At 49.0% G+C, this 24814-nt stretch overlaps 1 protein-coding gene across 1 annotated transcript in view; it reads left to right on the top strand.

Annotated features, from left to right (window-relative positions):
- Positions 1-24814, top strand: part of PLEKHG4 (pleckstrin homology and RhoGEF domain containing G4) — a 76622-nt gene that overhangs the window by 21324 nt on the left and 30484 nt on the right. Inside the window, exons 2-5 of the mRNA XM_048515978.1 lie at positions 3213-3410; positions 5871-8001; positions 21109-21324; positions 23893-24016. Of these exons, the coding sequence (XP_048371935.1) occupies positions 3213-3410; positions 5871-8001; positions 21109-21324; positions 23893-24016 (2669 nt within the window). The remainder of the gene's footprint in view (positions 1-3212; positions 3411-5870; positions 8002-21108; positions 21325-23892; positions 24017-24814) is intronic.

Raw genomic sequence — 24814 nt, forward strand, 5'->3', positions numbered from 1 at the left:
AAGGGAAATGAGATTGTAAGCCCCTTTGAGTCTTCTTCAGGATATAAATCCAAACCCTTCTTCTTCTAATAGGGAAATCTCCAGGTACCACCTGGAAGTTAGCAGTCTTATGGGCAACATTTTGTCTGGCAAGGGATGAAAGATCCTGCACTTGGGTGTTGAGATCAGGAGGGACAACGATATGCAACTTGGTCAGCGTATTGGGTGACCTAGAAAACCTTTGGTGCATCTAAGCTGGTGGAACTTGGCATTTATTTTCTTGTTATTAGGAAACAAAAAAGATGAAAAAGGGAAAAGATGGGAAAAGGAGAGAAAGACGAATGAGAAAATAACTGGGAGGGGGAGATGCTGTTCCTGAGAGTTCCACAGCTCACTTACACCGCTGATTCTAGATTTGTTCAGAACTGGTGAGTCTGAATCAGACCTCTGCAGTCTATCTCTCAAATTTTAAGATCCCCAGTATTTGGGGAGACTAGGAGGAACTTGCTCTGCAGCTGGAAAAATCACCAATGTGTAGTCTGGGAGCACTTCTAGGCTCGACCAGAGTCCTGGCCTCGATTTTCTCGGTGCTGGGGAAACTGACCTCTTTCCATGCTCCACTTAGACCCATCAGTGTGCGAAGAGACTAACAGCGCCATCCGGAGCAGAGTGACACCCTTCTAAGACTATTAACTTTTATAGATTTAGAAGGGTGTCGCTCAGTTTAGGACGGCACTGTAAAAGGTTTGCATTTGTGCATTACTGTGTTTTGCATGTAATCATTGGCTGGCTGCATTCCATTTCGGCCTGGCAGTGATGTGATTTTTTTTTTTAAAGTTCAGTGATCCTTTAATCTTGAAAAGTCTTCATTTTATCCTTTTCATATATCAGTCTTAGTGATAAGTATAACAGTGATTGTCCTGCGCGGAGTACTCCATAGTAGCACTATTAAGGTTGCCAGCTATACAGGGGGACCTGGAGGTCTTCTGGAATTAAAACTAATTTCCAGACTGCAGAGCTCCAGTCCCCTGAAGAAAGCAGAAGCTTTTGGACTCTGACTCAGCACTGCATCTGCACTGAGTTAATTCCTTACCCCATTCTGTGCCCTACATGGGCATTGCCCCCAAATCTCCTTGAATTTCCCAACCTGGATGGATGGATTTATTTTATTTATTTGTGTTTATATGCTGCTCTTCCCCTGGTGGGGTCATTTGGCAACCCCGACCAGGTTATTTCTGGCCTTTAAAGTGTTAGCAAACCAGCGGGAGGCTAGCAGCCGCCCCACCAGCAAAGCCATTTTTCTTCTATCTGTGCCAAGGTGATGCTGTGGAATTTTGCTGTTTTCTGCAACGGCTCTTATTAGACAAATTCATACATTTATTTCTGGGGCAGTTGACTCGTTTCACTATGGTTTTCTTTCATGTTTTCCTCTGTCCAAAGCAGGTGCAGGTGCCCGTCATTTTCCTCCATACTGAGTTTGTGATGAGATTTGCCTTCTAAGAAGAGGGACTTCTGAATCAGCCCTCGGAGGCAAATCCGCTCTCTGTGCCAACAGTGTGTTCTGCAACTTGAGAGTCCGTTTGAATCCGTGGGGAGAGGATGACTTAATAATTGCCACACTTGTGTGTTTTGGCAACCAGCAAAATGTCTGAATCTCTCACAGTGTGGGCGCTGCCCCAGGGGAAGCTGCTGTGGGAGGGGAAGTCCAGTTGGAAAGGTCTTTTATCGCCAGCCCCTCCTGGAACAGAGTCTGACTGCTTCCATAGCCTGTAGAGAATCTTCAACAAGACAGGATAGCCTTTCTCAGGACTGTGGCCAGTGTGGGGCACTAGCATGCCAGGGCATCGCAGCTCTCTTCCTAGCCACTCTGCCATTCAAGAATGTGAATGTCAAGAGATTTCCCCAAAATGCCGAGCTCCAGGAGAAGTTTCAGTGCTAGACCAGAGACGCACATAAGACCGCTGCTTGTGTGCACGCACTGTTTGTAAAAATTGCATTCAAAGCGGAAGCTGCTTTCCTGTGTTTGGAATCTGAGTATGAATCTGATTTCAAAGAGATACCCACGTTGCTTGGCAGCAGAACTAGATTTGTGTCCTGTAGCGCCTTAAAGACCAGCATAAGTTCCCGAGCATAAGCTTTCAAGAACCTGATACAAATTTGCGTTTCTGCTGATCAGTTCCAACTGAGCCAAAGAAACATGTTCCGGTTTGCCCAGTTGTTGAGAGAGGCTTAAACTTGTGTAGGCTGTCGTTGCTGGCCTCCCACAATGGAGAGTGATGAAGTGCACACAGATCAAGTACATTTTAAAAGGATTGAGTATTTATCCATGAACTGCTTAAGGTTCTTTTAAATTATGGATTTGTTTGGGGGGGGGGGATGGATGGGAGGGGAACTGCTTTAGTATGCCCACCCCCCCAAGATAAGAAGGATTCCTGGGCCAGAACCAACAGTACCAGGAAGGGAGGTGAAAGATCCACTTTGTGTAGCCAGTTCCACAGGCAGGAAGTGATTATTTCCTGCTTCTCAGAGGCTGTAGGTGGACATAGTCATGGCTACAGGGAAAGATGGTGGACAAGGTTTCAGGATGTGATGATGTTTGGCTTCCTTTTTTAAAGATCTATCTTGTAATGTTTGTGTGAGTTGGCTTTTTCTCTCCCCCTGTTGCCAGAGGACTGTGGTTTGCTATTGAGCATTCCCGACTTTGGGATCCCTTCTCTGATTGGAGGCAATTAGAGGCAAACAGTTCATTCTCTTGTCAACCTCTGATTTCATGTGCCGCCCTCTCCCTGATTTAGAGCAGGTTTGTGGCGTTGTTTTTTTTTGCAAGAGGGGGCAATTGAAAAGCGGGCAACATTGTGAAGCTGTGCCAGGATTTCCACAAGCCCTTCTGGCGTGCACTCTCTGTGTCCCTCTCTCACTTACACATGCGCGCGCACACACACATGCCCTCGTGTGCTACAATAATAATAGTTGAACAGCAACCCCGCCCTGCTCAGTCAGGGGAAGGATTGTGCCGAGTAAGCTGTCTGCCGCCGTTCTGTCCAGACTCGGTGAGTGCTGCGCTCGCAGGATGCAGAGACAGGGCTCGAGAGGAGGTGGCAATTCAGGATTGCAAAGAAGCAAGCGAGCAGGCCGCACCTCTCCGCCTTTGCCTGATAGCGGCATCCCAAGCCCCTGCAGGTAGAGTTTCCAACCTGTTCCTGAGCAGTTTCTTTCTTTCTCTCTCTTGGTAGGATTCCCAGTCACTGGACGGCTGTATCCAGAGCACCCTATCAGCTCTCTACCCTCCCTTTGAGGTCACTGCCGCAACAGTGCTGTGTCAGGTCTTTGATGTGGTGGAGAAGACGTATCGAGGGGACGGCCTGCGCTACCTCATTGACTTCCTGATTCCGGCCAAGCACATCTTGCAATGTGTCCAGCAGGATGCCTGTGTAAGTATTTTGGGATGCCTGGTGCGCACTAGAGGATTCTTCTACCTTACAGATCAGGGCTGGATGCTTGTGAGGCTGGTATCCACACACCTCAGGACCTGGAATTGAGTGCGCTAGGGCGATGCTGCCGAGAATGGAGCAGCAGCAGCAGATCCGTAGCCAGAACAGCCAAAGAGCATGTAATTTCACTATCGTCTCCCTCATCACAATAAAACTTTTTGCTATGACAATAAGAAATGTTCTCAATTTCCCAGCTTAAGTGGTTTCAGAGCGTGTGTTTGCGACAGAAGAGGCAGATTTGAGTCCAGTAGCACCTAAAGACAAACAAGATTTTCAGGGTAAGAGCTTTCAAGTGTCAAATCTCGCTCCGTCAGATATCTTATTGGTCTCTCAAATGCGGAGAATAGACCGAAGTCTAGTTTTCTTGCCTTAAGTAGTTGCCAGTGGGAACATCGTATAGCTCAGGGGTAGGGAACCTGCGGCTCTCCAGATGTTCAGAACTACAATTCCCATCAGCCTCTGTCAGCATGGCCAATTGGCCATGCTGGTAGGGGCTGATGGGAATTGTAGTTCCTGAACATCTGGAGAGCCGCAGGTTCCCTACCCCTGGTATAGCTAAACAGAAGTACTGTTTAGTACTGTACTGATTGGCTAAATGTTTATCTTAGGAAACAATTGATAATAATGATTGGTGCTGTTGCATCACAACTGACGCATGGCAACCCCAAGATCATGGGGTTTTTACAGCAAAAGATGGACAGATAGTTTGCCTTACATAACCAGAAAAACAGAGTTTAAAATAGAAATCCTCTTGCATACAGTTGTACTTTGATGCTTTCCCCCTCCCCCAAAATACATACATCCACTGGGAAGGCATCCCGCTATATCCCCACCAAGCCTTTTTCCTCTCAGGTTTTATGCTCCTCACTCAATGGTCAGGCCTGAGCACTAGTTACAAAATATGCATTCCAGAAATCACGCATCCCTTCCAGCTGCATTTTGGTGCGAGAACAGGCAGGGTGGAGTGGCAGGTTTGTTGGAGTTTTGCAGATGCTCGCCTCTGGGTCCTCCTCCTTGGCAGGCAGTGGGCTGTCAGGTTTCTGTTGCTGGTGCAGGGAACGCTCTTGATGAAACACCGCTCTAGTTGCTCGTCTGCTCAGAAACCTTGCCAATTCTCTCTTTTCGATTGTCACTTCGTTGTTTGTAGAGCTCGGCTGCTGCTAAGGAGACTCCTTCACGGATGGCAGCTGCGGCTGCAAGGCTTGTCAATTTCAATCTCAGTCTGGTTTTTCAGTCTGTGCTTTCCAGCTGCAGAGGTTAGGGGAACATTGTCTGCCCCAGGCTTTGGGGACTGAGCTGGAAGATCTAATTGTATTTAATCCAGCCGCACCCTCGACCACTACAGGTTCTTGGCACAGATCGTATGGTTGCAGTAGAACTTTTATCAGCAAACTTCCTGGTAGAGTGAGACCTGGGGATCGTTGTTTCTGTCCGTTTCCCATTGTTTTAGAAATTGAGAGGACCAAGAATCTGTGTAAGAGCCCTGTATTTATGGATTGCCTTTCATCACAAGCCCTATTGGCAGCCAGTAAGACCTTTCCCCTCTCCCCACCCCTGCTACAAAGTACATTTACTGTAAGGAATTCCAATTTCATCTGTACTGTGTATTAACACTAAAAATATTACTACTTGAAGTTTCCAAATGGCTGCCAAAAGGACCTTGTCATGGCCGGGGCTAGGGTCCTGGGACAGGTACAGGTGTGTTCTTCAATCAGCAGACTTGGGATGCAGTGCAACGAAGCCTGGAGTATTATCGGAGGCAGCAACAAGTTAATAAGAAGACCCCCCCCCCTTCCTGGCTGATAACTCTTTCAGCTCCTGAGTGGTGGTTTCTGGCTGACCTCTTCTTTGCCTTTGGTCTTGCTGCCCAACAGGTAGAACTGTCATGCTTCACTTAACCTTTGTGTGGGATGCGGCCTCCCCTCTCTCTGCCTTTCTTTACACCTCTTTCCTCCTTCCCCCTCAATTCTGAAGCAGGAAGAAGACATGCCAAGGGGCACTGAGGAAAGAAATCCTTCCTGTTGGATTCTGTGAGCAGTTGTCCCAGGTTAGCTGTGCCTGAAGCTTGGAAGCAAACCCACAAACAAGCACTCCTTGGGAAGGGACTAATAACTGTGCCAAAAAAGATAGCCATTGGGAAGTACAGTTTCCAGTTCCAGTCTCTTTTGCAGGTTTGCCTAGCCATAGAAAAAGCATAACCTGCTAGGGTGTTTGAATAAAATAATTCCACTTTTGTCAACAAGGGAAGCCTTTCTCTGATGTTTGAATTGTTCTCGTGGAGGCTGTAACTGGGGCATCACCTTTCAGTTCTCTGTTTGGTCAACGTATATTCAGTGCCATGTTTTTCTTTCGAGAGCTTCCTTGCACAGCCAGTTCACCTAGATTTTCTCTTTCTTACAGGTACAGTATTGCGGGTTCTTGTTCCGGCACGAGGGCTGGCCTTTGTGTATCCATGAGAAGATCGTAGTGCAGCTCGCCTCCCTCGACTGGCGGGTCTTGAAGCCGGGCGACTTTTACCTCCAGGTGGTGCCTTACGTGAAAAAGTGCCCCCGGATCGTCGTCAAGTGCTTGGCCAAGGACAGGCACAATGTGGAAGAAGTTGTGGTCCCTGAAGTCTCTTACACCTCCATCTTCACCCTAGAATGGCTGAACTGCATCAACCGAGAGCGGATGGGATCTGTATTAGAAAACTGCTTATTAGCCACAGACGATAAAATATTCCGGGTGCCCTGGGAAAAAATTGTCAACCCAGAATTTATCGATAAACCAAAAGTGATGGAAAGTGACTTATGTCCAGACGAAGTAACTGAAAGTTGCTCTGCTCTCTGTTTCTCTGAGGAGATGCTTCAAAGCATCTCTTCCAAGATGGGACCCCAGACTTCTCATGGGCCAGATTTTTTTGGAAGCAACGTGGTGACAAATGGGACAGCAGAGGGAATGGCAGCTGGCACAAGCAAACATGTGAGCCTCGTACTCGACGAGGACTCCGAAAGTGACCCGGAAGGGGAATATGTGGAGCTCATTGATACATCTCTGCCTCGACTGGGGCCCCAAATGGGTTCCTTGACCCAGTCCATCTCTCTTAATTATTGCACTAAGCTCCAGCCTAGGGGAAAGAGCCAACTGGCGGCCCATTGGGTCAGCAATGATTGCTCACAAAATGGGGTATGTTTAGCACTTACGTCACCACCGCATAGCCAGTTGGGCACAACAAGGACTCCTGATGCTCAGGCGGGCGATGCTGGGATTGGTTTGGAGAACTGTCCTAGCGCTGGAAGTGAGCTGTTGCTACTGAACATTGCCGAGGAATCTGAGAGGAATCCAACCTCTGGCTTCCCCAGTGTTCCCTCCGCAGTCACTGATGCTCAGGAGCTTTCCCAAGGGAAGCGGCAAGCTCACCCACAGCACGAGCTTGACTGGAGATACGCCATGTGCAGTTATACAGACGAAGAGGACCCCGAATGGAAGCCTCCGACAGCAGGGTCCCTTGGAAGAACAGAAGTTGCTTGGGGGACCAGGATAGAGGGAGACAGTGGGGGAAGGGAACCCAAGCTTTGCAGCACAGAGGTGACCCCAGGAGAAATCAGGGAGGCCAGCGTGCTTGGTGAGGAGGGTCTTTGTGCAGGACATTTGAGGCTATTCTGCAGTGGCAAGGGTAACTCCAGCAGCTGCAAGCCAAGGCTGCTGGAAAATGCTTCCCCCCAACCTGCAACAAGCCTGTTATCATCAGAGCCCGTCTCTGACATTGGGGCAGCAGACAGTTCTCCATTACAGGAATCGTCTGGGTTAACTGAGCATTGTTCTGAACAGCTGGTGGCAGTCTCTCTTCCTGATGGTCTGGTGGGAGAAGCGAGCCCGAAAGGAATAGTGAAGTTAGCAAAGTTGGGCAGGGATAGTAATAGTGAGGGAGAGACCCGAGTGACTGCTCACCGGGGTCTTGTGGGACAGAAGGAGCAGAACAGTGGTGGAGACCTCTTGTCTTTTGAAGGGCAGGCAGAGGAATGTCTGTTGCTAGCAGGAGAACAAGACACTCTGCTCACTCCTCAACAGCAGGTTGAGGCTCCTTTGCAACTTAGCGCTAATGTGGCGACACCTGGAATGTCAATAGCTAAGCAGCAGGGAAACAGCGGTGATCCTCTAGCAGAGACTGATGTGCGGACTGAGGGCTTCCCCACTGCTGTTGATAAGGAAGGGACTGAAGTGTGTTGCGTGGACCATACAAACTCCCTACCGTCAGAAACTTTCATCGATGGTTGTGGGTTGGAACGTTCGGCAGGCCAAAGAGAGGAAAGTGGTGAAAATGACTCGGGAAGAGAAGAACCTTGCTCATGGACACTTCCAGAAACAAGGTGCCTGTCTGCCTCTCTCAAAACTTCTGAACATCTGGATCCCCCTAAGCCTGGCATGGGGGACTCTGCATCGTCCCTCTCAGCATCTGTGGCAGACAGCTCCCCGTGCAGCACCACGCATGGAAGCCCAGATGTTGTGCATGGAGATCGGGATGCCGCTTCCAAGGGGTTGCTTGTCAGAGGTAGGACTCTTTATGGCTTGGTTCATTGGCAGGATGACTCTTGCATGTGTTGTCAAAATAATAAGGGAGTGCGCCCTAAAGGTGACCCAGAACAGGCAGAGGTCAAGTGTTTTCCTTCTCTGCTGGTTTCCTGTACCAGAGAGGGTGGAGCATTTTGCGTTTCCTGTGCCTGGCCGACTTTTAGTAAAACAGTAAAGCACCTGGGCACTTTAGCTTTCCTTCCCTTGAATTAAAAAAAAGTTTCAAGCCCTCTTGTTTGTGAAGCATCGTTTGGGACGGTGGGAGCATGTCGGCTCAGAAAGAGAGAGCTGGGGAAGTTTTCAAAGTTTGGATGGGGTGGAGGGAGGGAGAGTGTTCCTGACCCGAATTCCATCCCTCTGACACTGTTGCTCAGTCCCTGCCGTTCATCTGCTGCTGTTTTCTCAGTTTCACAGACATGCTAAACATGAACTGAAGATTTCACTAAAAGAATCCTGCTTGCATTGTTCATTTCACCACAGTATAACAATCTGCTCTTCCCATGCAGTACCTTATCCTTTCCCCTTCTTATCCCAAGAAACTATCTGTCTCACATTAGCTTCCCAAAGTCCTCAGAGGTATGGGTTTCCCCACTTCAATATTGGACTGAGACTGAGTGGCTGATAGAGGATAACCCAACAAGTTCCACAGCTGTGTAGGGACTTGAAGTGAGGTCCCAACCGCTCTGGACATCCAGCGTGCCCCAGACATCCCTGTGCCCCAGACTGCCAAATTCTGGACTGTGGATGCAGGCCTATGCTAAGTGCACTAAATTTGCACACAATTTATTCTCACCTCTAAATCTCAGAGGATTAATGGAAGTGCCCCTACCACCCAGTTTTTCAGCAGATCTCATTCCACTGAAGATTTGCACAAGCAACCAAAACAGCAGCCAAACGCAGGAAGCTGCTTTACACTGGGTCTGTCATGGTCAGTACTGTCTACACGGACTGGCAGCAGTGCTCCAGGGTCTGAGTCGGAGGCCTTTCACATCACCTGCGACCTGATCCTTTGTACCTGGAGCTGGCAGAGATTGAATGTGGGGACTTTCTGAGTGCCAAGCAGATGCTCTGCTGCTGAGCTAGTGTCCCTCTCCACTGTATTGTTAGCAGCTTCATTAGGGATGCCAGTGAAGCAGGAAATGATCCAAAAGGTATGCCACAGGATCCACTGCAAAAGCTATGTAGGAAACTGGGAAGGTCCTGACTGCCTCCTGAGACCTGTAGTGTTGCAGTGGGTCTGGAGCTATACCATTTGGATGTACAAAGCAGGCCCTGGCCAACACAGCCTGTTCTTCTCTGCTCTTCAGATCTTTTCCTGATTTGTCTGATATGAGATCTTGCTGCAGCATCAGCTGGCAGGAGAATGATCCAAGGCTGGGTGGTAGGATTTGGAGCAAGCTGTGCTTTTAAGCCCTAGCTGCTAAGGAAGCGAGGAAGAGAAGGGGCATCAGGCTTCTACTTTCGCCTGCCTCGCCTGTGTTGTCTATTCATTTAAAATGTTTCTGTACTGCCTATTGAAACTTGTGTTCAAGGCAGTTTCAAAAACATAAAGTGTATAATATAAAACCACCCAGAAAATAAATCCCCACCAAATCCACTGCTTCTTAACCAATGGTGTCAACTTTTGAAAGAAAGTCACACTGTTGAATAACGCCATCTTAAGAGTTGTGTGCTGCATGACTCCCTGCCCCTTGCCTCAGATGGCAAGCAAGTTTAAGGCCCCTGGGACTTGACAGGTGGGCCCAGGTTCTGACACTATCTGTAAGGATTCTTCCCCACCCCCACTCCACTTCATTTGGGTGCTCAGCACCTACAAACCCAACCTGCTTCCTCACCCCTTACTGTGCAGTTCCACCTGCCTGCCCACCTCCTACAGGCATATGGCATCACCTTGGACTGCTTCCCCCAGCTCCTACACACACCCTGTTTTCATGCCGTGCTAAGATAAATGTGCAGTCAGTTACTCAGCCTTGTGCCTCCTTTCCTGAGGTCCCAGTGGTGCTAGTCCTGGACTGGATATTTGCTTCCATGCATAAAGGACTGCATCCACTCCACAGCTCCCCTCTGGCTTGGTCCATTCCTTACCCACCTTTGTGCTGCTTCTTACAAAATCTAGATTCTCCAAAACTTCCAATTTTGGGTTCCAGATGAAGTGCACACATTTATACAATTTTATTCAGAGAAGGACATTTGCATGTCTCTGGTTAAATTGCATAATTTATTTTTGGCAAATCGTCTGATTTTTCTGGTTGCAGGAATTTGATCTTTGTGGAGAACAGTGTTTGGTGGGGAATCATGTATGTCTTTTAGATAATTATTGTTATAAACAGGGTATCTAGGCTATGTGCAATCTGTAGGAGATCCTGCTATTAGTTTAGTGATTACAGCTATCATGGGAAAACTGCACAGTTGTGGCCTGAATCCCTTGAATCACAGATGTACTTCTGAAAACCACTCTTCTGTTCACTCCGTATGGCTGAAACCCTTGCTCACATGTTAAAGTGAGTGGGTATACATTCATGCATCTGTTTGTAAGAAAGCTGATTTTACAGATGAAACCACAGACCAGTACCTGGATGAATGTAGTGTTTAAGTCTGTATGTGAATCAACTATAATGGGCATCAAATGTAACAGGAGAGTTTCTTAGCACACGTATGAAGAAAACTCATACACACAGATTGTGCTTTTGTTCATTGTAACTTTTGAACAGGGCTGGATCCCACAGGTAACCACACTCCTATGACTAGCCTCAAGTCCAGCTTCATGCCCAACAGGACCCTGACCTCCTTGTCCAGTTCAAATGAGCCTCCGTTCCGGGGCATCCAGGCAGTGAAAGAACAGCCACTCTTGGCATTAGCAGTGTGGGTGTAAGTCAGGCAAAGCCTGGTGCGGATCTGAACCTGAAAGCAATTATGTGGGCAGGCAGATGTCATTCCAGTTAGGCAACTCCTAAGCAATGAACTTCGTAACTAGGATAAATTAGCTGGGGATGGGAATCAAAGGAGAGGATAGATGAGCCATCGGATAGGAAATTGTTGGCTTGGCATGTACGAGAAAGAGACCCTTTTGGTGAATGCAGAAGAGTAGCGAGAATAATTGTTTCTCTCTGCTGTGACAGCAGGAGTGCTTTTTAATTTTTTTTTAAGATGTTCCTTTACTGGAACAGAGTGCTGTCAAGTCACAGCATTAGCCGCTTTCCTTCCTTCCCACAGAGTTGTGATTGACATTGGGGTGGCTCCAACCATCCTCCAAGGATCTTTCCTGCAGCTTATGGCTCTTCCTCCAACAGAAGCTGGAGGAAGGCTTCAAACTTCGCTCAGTGATAGGACAGGGGTTTGATCCCCCCCAGTGTTTCCACATGATCCCTAATACAGAGGCGGCGGCCACCTGACGTTGCAGCCAGCTGGTCAGAAGGATCCGGATGGTGTTGGAAGTAGGGTTGACCAGAGCATCTGTATCTGATCCATTGATGGATGTGAATCCTGGCTGTCTGCACAAATGGATGAATTACAGTGCAAACGTGGGCAGAATTACACCTTTCTAAGTCTATTGAAGCCAGTGGGGCTTAAGAGGGTATAACTCTGTTTAGGATCGTCCTGCTGCGCTCTCTCTGCTTATTATGTCTTTGTGCTGAGATCCGGAATACGTTCCATCAGCTGTCAAGTGTGGCACCTGTGCAAAGTGCTTGTTGGGGAAAGGGGACATTACATTCTGCTGATCTTCTTCAGTCATGTGTGTGGACCAAAGGCCAGGGGCCATTCAGCTCCAGCAGAGAGCAGCATGGCCGTGCTGCCAGAGTGATGCTAGGTGTAGTTTGCCAGTCATATAGCCAGCCTCTGCAGATTGTCTTCCTCTGGTGCGAAGAGCCTTCCTCTGGTGCAAGAGGATCCTGCCCAGGATCCCCTTGGGGATAGCAAGGGACACCTTCCGCTACTTGGCCCTGGCATTTTCTGGCACTGTAGTTTTCCTGTGTGGTTTTGCTGGCACCAAAGATGTCACTAAATGTTTTCCACTCAAATAAATGTTCAAAATGGTATTTATTTTATTTCATTTACTGTATTTATATTCCACGTTTCTTGCCGAGATGCAGGGAGGATTACCGGATTTAAATCAGTGAGGCAGACAACATTAGACCACCAATGACCAATGCAACAGGATTAGGATTATGGAATTAGCAAATAATATGAACTAAGGCAAAGTATATGCTAAACCAGGGGTGTTCAACTCTGGCCTTCCAGATGTTCATGGACTACAATTCCCATCAGCTCCTGCCAGCTGGCAGGGGTTGCTGGGAATTGTAGTCCATGAAATCTGGAGGGTCAGAGTTGGACACCCTTCCTCTAAACAATACAAAAAGTTGATTACAAGTCAGTAAAGTGGGTGGATATCTACAAGAATGTATGGTGATATTCAGATTTCAGTGTAGAATTATTTTTCAAACACTCGTTTACCATGGTTAAAATCTGTTTTAAAATAGCTGCTTTGTTCAGCCACTCCAGAAAGCCTGGGAAGGGAGGCTTCAAAGCCCCTTCAAGCGATCTGATGCCATTTTGTCAATAATTGCTTCCTCTCCTCCTGTCATGGGCCACTGCCTGGTTACACAGCTGCCAATTCTCCACTGACAGGATCAGGAAAATAGAGTAAGCCGGAAACATGTCCACTGCCCGCTGTCCCCAGAGAGCCCCAAAGTAACTTGGGAAGCTTTGAGGCTAGGAAAGAAGAGTTCTTTTTTAGTGGGTAGATTTGACTGATCCCTGAGGGCATCTCTGTTTGATAGCACTGAGTGGGGTTGGGGGAGTATATCAGTCACCCAGAGGCCTCCCCAGCCCTTTAAATAAAGCAGTTAATGGATGACGCTCTTTTTAAAATTAAAAATAATTAGTTATGGTAAATTTCTGTTTTAAAAAAGATCTGTTTGCTACTGAAAACAGAATTGCATGTTGCAGTGCAAGCAAATGCAACTTTCAATACAGACCATATAAGACCTTTGCAGAGAAGCTCTTAGCAGTTCCATCCTAAACACAGAGGGCTTAGAAGGGTGTCAGTCTGTCTAGGGGTGACCTGTATAAAACTGTAGCTCACTTTGGGATGCATAAAAGATGGATTTCAGTTTTAATTATTATCGTTATTTTGTTGGCAAGTCACAGCTGCCTTATGGCGACTCTGTGGGGTTTTCAAGACAAGAGTCATTCAGAGGTGGTCTGCCATTGCGTGCCTGTGCACTGGGACCCTGGTTTTCCTTGGTGGTCTCCCATCCAAACAGTATCCCGGGCCAGCCTTTCTTAGTTTCTGAGATCTGATAAGATCAGTCAGGCTACCCTGGGCTATCCAGGTCAGTGCAAAGAAAAATCTGTCACAGAAAACCCTCTTCCATGGGGGTAAGGGCAGCCTTTTCAGTGGCTTGGTAGTATACAGATTATGTTTAGTTGCATTAATTGTTATAACATCCAGCGAGCGTGCACTTTGTTTGGGGAATTGAAAATGTACAAAAGGGAGACGCATCCTAGATCAGTGACCTTCCTAGGTCTTTTCTGTGGCCTTGATTTAAATCAGTCCATTGTACATTGGAAAGAGGGAAAGAAATCTGTATGAGTTTTGTAGGAAAGTCCTCATGAACAAGAGACGGCAAGATTTATTTTCTTTCCTCGCCAGAGGATTTTTTCTGCAGCATATTTAATGAGTGTTTATCTATTCTTTCTTTTTGTTTTGGAAGGGTAAGCCTTTCACGCTGAGAATCTGCTTGCCACCGAGTTTGCCAAGTACCTGACTGAAGTGTAGCTGCACACCCATAATCCCTTCTGTACTGAAGGGTGCAAAGTGTGGCTGCAAAGCTCCCCACAAACATGGAACAGTTTTTGAAGTTGTCCTGCCTGAGCCCTGGACTGCCCCCCTCCCTCCCTGGGCCGTGCTGATGTAGTGATCACATGGTAAATGGATGGATGGCTTTCAATCACGTTGACGGAGGCAAGCCAGGGCAGCCACGTAAAGAGACCTTGGAGCAATTCCCTGAACCTCCCAATCCTCATTTAGCACCAGATACATTCCTCCCTGAATCAGAGCTGGAATAGCAGCGTTTTGGATTGTGGCCAGGCACTCCTTTCCTGAGGGGCAAGAATATTTCTGGAGACACTCATGTGGAAAGGAAGGCTAGAGAAGGGGGTAGGGAGGAAAGCGCTAAAGGCCAGGCAGATAGTGGTGCCCTGAGGAACAGAGCAGAGTCCGGATTTGTCCCATTGAGGTCTTGGCATGGAATCTGTGTTGGTGATTTTCCACATCTGACTTTGAATTGTGGTTTCTGGTATTGTGTTAGCATGGTGGTGCTGGCATGATGCAGTCGTTAGAATGGCAAACTAGGCAGGGCAGGGGAGATCCAAGTTGCAATGTCCTCTCCACCATAAGAACATAAGAAAAAGCCTGCTGGATCAGACCAGAGTCCATCTAGTCCAGCACTCTGCTACTCGCAGTGGCCCACCAGATACCTTTGGGAGCTCACATGCAGAATGTGAAAGCAATGGCCTCCTGCTGCTGCTGCTCCCGAGCACCTGGTCTGCTAAGGCATTTGCAATCTCAGATCAAGGAGGATCAAGATTGGTAGCCATAGATCAACTTCTCTTCCATAAATCTGTCCAAGCCCTTTTTAAAGCTATCCAGGTTAGTGGCCATCACCACCTCCTGTGGCAGCATATTCCAAACACCAATCAGGTGTTGTGTGAAGAAATGTTTCCTTTTATTGGTCCTAATTTTTTCCCCCACCATAAAGCCTACCAGATGTAGGGATGCACTGCTGACCCAGCAGCACCGTAAGTAGAGCGCCGGCACACTGGCGCTCCTGCGGCCTTCTGGTCGCACCGCTCCCCCACCCCTCATCCCCCGATGAGTCACAGGTCATGAACTACCTGGCTCACAACCACCGGGTGCCCCGGACAAGGGACAATGGCTTGCCCCTATAGGTGAGGATTAGCCCAGACGCCGATGCTCCTCTCCGCACGTAAGTGCTTTCAGGTGAGATCATGTATCACATGATGATCTCTCAGTCCCCGCCTCCCGCTCGAATTTCCCGCTCCGCCTCTTCTACACGCTCGGCCAGAACCATAATAAAACGTGCCAGGAACCAGCATACCGGCAGAGTCGCTAACACGGACACCAGCGCTTCCCATTGCTGGCAGAATTTCCACCAGATGAAATCACCGCTCGCCTCGCTTCTACGCTGACCTCGCAGCACGCACTACGTTGCGCCAAACCCGGAATCCTCGAATCCTCCACCCTGCTTCACTACCGGCCGCCTGGGAAGGGGTCAAGGTACCGGTCCGGCTGGATCAGCGATCCAGGGACTACTCATTGCATCGCCTGTCATTGATCGGGCGATCCAGGGACTCGAAACTTGTGGACACTCTCTCATTCGGACGGAACACCGGGTGAGTATGGGAGCTTGCAAGCAGGGCTTATGACAAGTACTAACGAGCTAAAAGGCGAAGGAACGCCGGCAGGGGTGAAGAGAGGGGAGCTAAATTGGTCGAGGGAGATTGAAGCTCAATGTCCATGGCACCCGGAGGGGGGGACACATTGAATCTTAAGGATTGGGAAAACATCGGGCGACTCTCTTTCTCATTAGAGCTCACCGGGTGTCGCTGCTACTGACGTGCGGAGACAATGTTAAGGTCGCCATCAGCCTGCAGACTCCATGGCTCCCTTTGCTGTAGGTCAGCCTCCTCTCGACCTTTCAACTTCAATTTCACCTCCGAATTTTCTCTATCCCTTCTTAAATTGACGCTTCTGTCCTCTTCTGCCCCCAATGCTCCCCCCTGCCCCTTCAGTTCCTCCGCTCGTCAGCCTTACCCTCTGCTCCGCTTTCATTTTCTGGAAGCCATAGCACTCCGCCGTGGCGCCACGTAATGGCGCTGGTTTTCGAAACCGCAGATGTATTAACCACGCACTCCGAAAAAGGAACCTGACGGAAGACGAGCACCGAGCATCAGCTTATGCCTGCTCACTTCAATGGATACCGAGGGGAGGATGGTATTGTTCGGGCTGGGTTATCGAAAATCACTGTTGAGCTATAATATCCTTTCACCGGTATTCAAGAAAAGCGACATGCGGACGAGAGCCACCAGCCCCTGCGTGAGAGGCATGCTAGAAGCAGTCGCAAGGAATCACCTAATGGTTCCGATGACTGGAAGACCACCAGATGTGCTTTGAGCCCTGCACAATTCTAGGACTTGGGAGCGAATTGGCCAGCAGTGTATCGCTAGGGAGTCAGCTTCGGCGGCGCCTACACTGGGCCAAGGCGCAGCTTTACTGCTCGGCGCCTTCGGCCAACCCCCCCAACGATCAGATTAAAACCTGCCAGAGGCCACCCCTTACGGGTCGCCTTCTGAATGCTTCATCAAGGTCCCTAATGCTGGCTAGCCAACCCAAAGTTTCTCCACCATCCACAGAAAACCCCCCCAAGAGCCCTAATGATTTTGTGAACAGGCTCCAGGAGGCTTGCAAGTGGTGGTAGATAGCGAGGGAGGGCTCCAAACAGCCTCCTCATGCCAGCTAAAGCGCCCACTGGAGTGTCAGAGGGCAATCATGGGCTCTAGGCAAAGATCCTGGAACTGGCCGACATGCTTAAGGCTTGGCAGGACATCGGATCCTCCTCGCCCACTGCTAGCCCTCCTTGTCAGCAGCACCCTCCACCGGCCAGGGGACAGCCCCCAGGTGATTGCTTTAATTGCGGTAGGTCAGGACACTCCAAGGGAGTGTAGGTAGCCCGGCGGGGGCCTACAACCTCGATGGAGGAGGGTCCTCCCAAGAGGCTAAGGCCCCGAGGTCAGCCTAAAACCCGGGATGCCCCCCCTGTGCCAGAGTTTCCACTGGAGAAGCGACTGCCGGGAAACCTGGGCCACCCGGCATCTCCCAGCCCAGGACCAAGGCCAGAGCAGGCCCAAACACCAAGACCCTGCGACCCAAACCACTCCCTCTCGTATGCCTCGGCCATGTGCACCCAGCCAATCTCCTTTAAGTTCCCCATCTAGGTCCTCACGCTTCCAACCCACATGGCGACCCCATCCCTACCGGGACCATTGGGTTGGGCCTCCGGCTGAGCAGGGATTGTTCATCATCCCCTGGAGTCATTGACCGCTAATTCAGGGACTCATCCATCTCCAAGTCTGGACAAACATCCCGCAGGAGCTGCCTAGCTGGACCAGCTGCGCTGCTAGCTGATCCTCCTGCCCCATGCTGCCTGCTGCTGACACACAAAGGCCACGAGCCCCGCAGCCATCAGGGCGCAGCTACTACCATCGCAGCGTGGAAATTCCCACTGAAGCCTTCCCCACTATCTTGAGCTCACCGGAGGGGTGTCTGTTCAAGGGCCTGGTGGACACCGGGCGCTGATGTGACTGGGCCATCAGAGCAGCCAGTGGCTCTGACCAGTGGCCAACCGGTGACCTGTCCGCACATCTGGGTGGGGAAGACAAAACCGCGAGACGGAGCTGCCCCGCTCGGCCACGGGTCCACAGCCTAGGGCTCGAGCGGTAGCTCACAGTCCGCCCCATCACTCTAGACATCCATGTCAATCTCTGGGAAGGGACCCTTATGAGCAGGGTCAAATTCTAGTCTGGGATGGATAAACCCATCACACAGATCATAGGTCCCAATTGTGCCTTCCAACTCATTCTCAACTTCCGCAGGGAAACTGCCCTTTTCTCTCTTTTCTTTTTCCCTCTATCTTTCAATCATAGAGGCGGAGGGGCCAATTGGCTGACTGGTTCTCCTGATTAAATCTGGGTCTGGCCCTGTACCGCAGCACCAAGCCAGGGACAGGCCCCAGTTTTAGTGCTGAGGTTGCCGCCACTATGCCCCTGACAAACCTGTTTGGCTTCAGGCTACCAAGGTTACATGCTGACTCAAGCCGCCTCTAAGGGAGCCGTGTTTCAAGGGCTGCAATTCCCCAAGATAATTCGACAAATTCAGCACCATTCCAGCCTCTCAGCTAACCACCAAGGTCACGGTAAGTACATTTTCCCTCAAGAAAGAAAGTTAGAACCCTCCCTTTGTGTGTGAAATTTTACCCCTAATCGCCTGATTACTTTGTCTCCTGATCCATCACCCAAAAAAGCGCATCCAAGCCCCTCTTTGTGTTGCAAATTAAGCATGCATACCCACACCCCCCCCAGGGTCCCTGTCCCTCCTCCCTCGAGGCTCGACTGCTTGGACGCACCCTGATGACGCCTGAAGCTAGCCTCCATCAGGGATCGCCTACCCTCTGCCCCTTCCTGTCAAACAATTTAAAGAAAGAGGGAGGGCGGCAGCCCCAATAGACTGTACTGTAAGCAACCCTACGCAGGCTGCAAAATATATCAAACACTAAACCCAACAACTTGATTTTGACCTCCCCATTACCAAGTCCGGCAGGACCGCCCTCCTATAACCTGGGGAAGTGCTCTAGTCCCCTTCCACAGATCTCAGTGGACCCCAGACATGACAGGCCAGCCCATGGAATAAAATCACTCCATCCCGGAGATGGAACAATTCCTGGAGGATCCCGCCCAGCTGCCTCAACGTGGGAACGCCGCCACCGACGCCAGACGGGTCCAAAGACCCGATGACCTGGGGAACGCCAAAGCAACCACCAGCCAAGCTTCAAGAGCTGCTGGGCGCCAGCAAGGCCACCCCAGACGCCAGAACCTCTGTGCCGCCTCTTTGCAATCATCATCACTGCCAACTCGACTGCCACCATCCTTGCTCTGTTTGCTGCCTCCTGCCGGGTGGGCAGTCGGCCACCCCTGACGAGATTTGACCAGACCAACATCTGGGAGCAGTTTGCCGTCAGCTGCCAACGCTGCCCTTCTGCCTGGGCTAGTACCTAGGAGTCGGGAGCCTGCTGCTAAGCTCCTGCCTGCTCCCCGCTTGTAAAGCTCCCTGGAGACTCTAAAGGAGTCTGGCTGGAGCCCCTTTTATGAACAAGCCATCCATCAAGTACTCTATGAGCTGACTGGGACCTGTCGCCCAAACCTCCCGTCGGCGCTTCTCCCTTTGTCACCAAGACTGTCGCTAATCACAAGTCCAACACCAGCCTGCGATCTCCGCTGGGCGAGACGAGGAACTCCACCTGGCCCATTCACCGGGCTCGCCAACTGGAACTGCACGCGCATGGAGTGAGCTCCTCCTCTGCACGGGAACATCTTGCTCCTCTCAAGGTTGGTTCTGGACTTGCGGGAGAGAACTTTTCAATCCATATCCCTGCTCGCTCTCAGCTCGGGACTCCTCTGTTGCCTTAGTCGCCACCATCATTCTGCCTCAGGCTCCACCTCAGGAGGCCGGGCCGGGCTTCCACCTCCAGCTCCCTCACCCTCTTTTGCCGGAGCTGCATGCGGTTGTCTCTCCTAAGCGAGTTCGTCTCCCTCAAGCACTTCCCAGTGGGAGTCCCCGGACTTCTTACAACGCTTAAGACCATTACCGCTGGCCTGTGCTCAAGTGGTTCATCAACTCTACCTCCATTGCTCTGATGCTCTGGCCTCCCAGCAGCAGGAACTCTGGCCTAGATAATCGCGGCCGCCATTGATTATTTGTTGTTATTGCATCACCACCAAGGTTGTGAGAATGTACATAATATGTGTTGTTTTAATCTTTCTGATAATTCCCATTTGATTCATATGAAAGCGTGGAACTGCAAGATGTTGTATCTAATCTGAAGCATGACGCTCTACCCCACTGGTGGTCAGCCCTCTGGAGCTGGCTACCGGGGATGGTTGAGTGCTATTGTACAGCTCTGCATTGGCTTGATTGTGTGCCTTCATTGTCAGATCTTGTTTCATTCAATGTATCTAATATTTGTAACATGTGTAAGAAGTTCCTGACTTTCTCCTTACACGCAAACTAAGTCCTGTAATGTTGCACAAGCAGCTCTGGCCAGTTTACAAACGTATGGAGGAGAGACGAGCATCCCCTAAATCGCCCCTGACATTTCCGCTGGCCTCCTTTCTAAATGTAAAAGTGAGGAGATGTAGGGATGCACTGCTGACCCAGCAGCACTGTGCAGAGCTGCACACTGGCTTCCTGCTCTTCTGGTCACACCGCTTCCCACCCCTCATCCTCTCATGAGTCACAGGTCATGAACTACCTTGGTTTCACAACCACCGGGTGCCTCTGACATAGGGACAATGGCCTTGCCCCCAGGTGAGGATTAGGCCCACTGATGTTCTTCTCCTCAAGACGTGAGCAGCAGGTGAGATCATGCATCACATGATGATCTCTCAGTCCCGGGCCTCCCGCCTCCTCGAATTTCCCCCTGCTCCATTCTCACACTGGGCTAGAATCATAATAAAAGGTGCCAGGAACCAGCATACGGCAGAGTCGCTTGGAACATGGACACCCGCGCTCCCATTGCTGGCGCTCTCCACCAGATGAAATCACCGCGTCTCGTCTCGTTCTTACGCTGACCTCGCGGCACGACTACACCAAGTGATTTCAGTCCAGGAACACTCTCAGGGACACAACGTTGCTCGAAAGATTGTTGTGAAGACAAAGTGGAGGAAGGGAAAATAACACCTGAGTGCCTTTCCTTGGCAGCAAAGGTGTGGGGTGAAAATGTAATGGTTAGATTGACCTGGAAGGGCAGTTAACATCTAGCTTCCCCTTGTCTTTCTGGTTTGTGGCCTGAAGCATTCCTGGAGGCCCAGGTAGGGGCAGTAGTCAGGTGTGACTTACAGAAGATTGGTCTTGTGAAAGGGCTGCAAACAACTCTTGGCAACTGACACTTCTAGGCTAAGCTACTGTCCCACATTCTATGTTGGGCTGCCCTTGATGTTTGCGCAGAATTTCTAGCTTCCTTGTTGGGCTGGTCACCAAATTATACCAGTTCTCAGTGGTTGCGTCTTGACTATGACATTCCAGTCCTCACAGAAGTCCTTGAAGGCCTGAGCCTGTATAATTTTTGGAAGAGATGTAAAACTTGACCTCTTTGCACAGGCAATTCAAAAGACATGGAAGAAACATTTAAGGTGTTCTTTTTAATAAACGTTACATGCAATATTTACTGGCTCCTAAGGGAGGAACAGAGCTTGTTTTTACCGTGTGTCTGTGTCTTTTTTCCTTTGGCAGAAACTTCATTCAAATGGGCAGAACAAGTCAATGGAGAACCTGGAAAGGCTGGCCTGGGGTCTGCGAATCCCATCTGCACCTGCGAAGAAAGCGCTGTGCGTGTGGCGCACAAGAAGCCGCTGTGCTTTGCTTCTGGCAGGAATCTGCAAATGGTCTCCATGACCATGAAAGATGTGAATCTGGAAGTGCTGCAGAGTGGAGTTGCCTGCCTGCCAGGTCAGAAGCGCAGCTGAAAGGTTCTTCCGTCAGTTTTAGACTTTTTTGCTGATTTTTGGTGTGCTTCTTTGTGAGGGAGGCCATGAATGGGGTTTGCTGCTGTTCCTAGATGTTTTTGGGTGGGACACAGTGGTGCTTAGACTGTTGAGAAACTCAGTTTCAAATTCCCCGTCAGCCACTAAATTCCCTGATAACCTGGGGCCACTCAACCTCTCTCAACTTAACCTGCCTCACTGGGCAGTTGTGAGGATAAAATGGGGAAGGGAAAAACAAAAATATCACCCTGAGCTTCTTGGAGGAAGGCAGGATATAGATGTGATGGGTGGTTGGGTAGACAGATGGATGGACAAATTTTGCCCCAGTCAGAACCCAAAACAGTTTACATCATTCTCTTCAATTTTATCCTCACACCGACCCTGTGGGGTAGGTCAGGGTAAGAGAAAAGAACTGACCCAAGGTCATTCAGCAAGTTTCCATTGCAGAGAAAGGAATCAAAACCTGGATATTCCAGATCCTAGTTCCAAACTCTAGAAACTGCAATAAACTGTGTTGCAACATTCACAGGATCTGCTGCAATGCTGAAAAATGGTAACTCCATTACATGTGTGGAGGCCAAAGGCTACACAAAGAAACCCCCAAAGTCCATGATCTTGCTTCAAATTGCCTTTGCTCTTATATGCTTCTGTTACTATTGTCTGCTTCTGGCTTTTCAGAGTTTTTGTACTTTCGATGTTTGTTTATTGATTCATAGAATATTTACAAAAAGTCCTGTTTGTTAGGAGGAGAGTGTGTTTTCTTTGCAGAAAGATCCTGGTTCAGTCCTGCAGAACTTGAGTAGTAAGGTTGAGCAAGATCTATCGGTTAGGCAGTGCTGGAGTAGAAACATACATACATACATACATACACACATACACACATACACACATACACACACACACATATATATAGACACACACACACACACTATTTTTTAAAAAAAGCTGATCACAATGCAGTGGTAAGCAGCATTGGTGGAAAATGCTATCAAGTAACAGCTGCCATATGCCTACCGTGCAGAGTTTTCAATGGAAGAGGTAAAATCCCACCCAGATACTAACTGGACTGATCCTGGTTAGCTTCCAAGATCTGATGAAACTGGACTTAACTAGGTCATCCAGGTCAGCAGAGTTACACCCTTCTAAATCAACGGGCTTAAAAGGGTGTAACTGTGCTTAGGTCCCCCTTGCTTGAGCCTTAGGACAGACCAGAATGTAAATGTTCCAGGAGGCAGGGAGGCTGGGTTAGTGACTTAAGCACAGGGTGCCCGTAGGGGAAAAGAGCTGGGAATTACGAGCCACAGGGAGGAACAAAGATCAGTCTGTCTCTGGCTTCCAGAATCTCAATAAACTGCACCTATATTTTCTGTTTTTGGACTGTAGTCTTGAGAGCTGGGTAATTTTAAACAATAAGATGCCTTATTTTGGGGGAACCCTACAGATTTGCAAAGCATGTCTCAGGCAAATCTGTGCATGGAGAATACAGTTTTTCTTAGGTAATTTTTTCACCCACAAGCCCACTCATCCTAAGGTTATTTCTGAGGAGGAGAGCCTAAGAGAGTCTTCTGATCTTGGGGGATAGCTTGATGGGAATATTGACTCTGTGTGTATATTCTATTCTAGGGATTATTAGGAAAGAGACTGAAAAGATGTTTTGCAGGGCTTTTGTATGGGCCTGTTTCATAGCCTCGTTGGAAATACTGTGTGCAGATCTGGTTGCTCTATCTCAAAAAGGATGTTGCAAAGCTGGGGAAAGCGCAGAAAAGGGACATCCCAAATGACTGAGCGGTAGGAGTACCTTCCTGATGGGACAGTGAATTAAGGAGTTTGGGGATTTTTTCATTTAGGAAAAAAATAGTTGCAGATGGACATGATAGATGTTAATGAAATTGTGCGTGGGGCAGAAAATAGGGAGGACATTTTCCCCACATATATATTACAGGCACTCAGTGAAGTTGATGAGGAATAGATTCAAGACAGATAAAAAGGAAGCACTTTTCCCCAAGGCAGGTAATTACTTTGGGACTCACTGCAGCAGGATGTAGCAATAGCTACTAGTTCAGTTTGGCTTGAAAAGAGGATTAGTCATATTCAGGAATAATAGGTCCCTCCGTGGATATTAACCACATTGACTAAATGGAACCTCCATGTCCAGAGGCAGTAATCCTCTGATTACCAGGTAAGGCTTTTACCTCCATGCCCCCATGGCTGCCCTGTGGGCCTTCTAGGGGCACCTGGTTGGCTGTTTTGTGGGATGCTGAACCAGATGCACCACACTAGTCTTATCCATCACGACTGCTCTTTTGTTGTTAATAGGCTTCGCTTTGGATGGGGCATTGTGGTGGTAACATAGATGAGATGTCCTTCATCAAGGCAAAATCTTACTGGTAGGCTGTTTGTCAGTTAGAAGGCATGGGACATTTGCTTACAGCCAAGGGTTTCTGCCAGTTTGCGGCCATGGATAGCATTTCCCAGAAGAAACCAAGGAGAGCTAGCTCATCTGGCTGCTTGAAACTGAATCCCTATTTTTTAGGCACCAGAGACAAATCCGGACGCGCCGTGATCATAATCACAATGAGGAATACAATTTGGCTGAACACACACTGCAACGCCAGTGAACTCACACGTCTCCTCTTCTATTTGCGCAGCATCCTCAGGTGTGTGGGGCAGTTCGTACAGGAGGGGGGAGGGAGAAGAGCAACATATGTGTGGTGAGCAGCCATGATGCTGATTTAGAGAGAGGAATGAGATTTCAGCATCTACAGGGATGTGTTCCGAAGGCCATTTGTTTGATGCCACCCTTAATAAATAATTGGTTGCTGTTGCCAGGTGGGCATATGTGACCTGCCCCTACTTCCTGGACATTGCAGGTGCTCTGTCATGATGGGCCAAACACATGAAACGCTATGGCAGATTTTGGCTCAATTCAGACATTGTGCAAAACCATGGGGTTTTTTGAATTATGGTTAGTTAGTTATGGAAACCAGGTATCAGCTCATTTAATGATTGCTCATATGCTGGTTGACCTCAGCAACCTTTCCTTCTTTTTGTTGCATAGGAGGGTGCTGTTGGAGAACCAGGTTACACCATCATTTAGAGTAACTGTGGTCAATAAATCAGTTTCAGATCCCCGTTTGATATGCCCGAGCTAATCATAGTTAGAGGAGTGGCTCACCTTCAGAGAGGTATGAAAGGACCTGAGCTGAATTTTACTGAACCACAAAGGTTTTGCATCGCTCCTTTGAAATCCTAAACCTTCCAGCAGGTGATGGGGCTGCTATACGAGTAGGTTACCAACCTCCAGGTGGGACCTGGGGATCCATCTGAATTACAGCATAGATCACAGAAATGGCTGCTCTGGAGGATAGACGCTATTCCATTATGCCCACTTGACGTCCCTCTCCTCTCCAAACCCTGTCACCCAGGCTCCACCCCACATCTTCATGAATTTCCCA

This window comes from Sphaerodactylus townsendi, linkage group LG14 (genome assembly GCF_021028975.2).
Source record: "Sphaerodactylus townsendi isolate TG3544 linkage group LG14, MPM_Stown_v2.3, whole genome shotgun sequence".
NCBI classification, from domain to species: domain Eukaryota; kingdom Metazoa; phylum Chordata; class Lepidosauria; order Squamata; family Sphaerodactylidae; genus Sphaerodactylus; species Sphaerodactylus townsendi.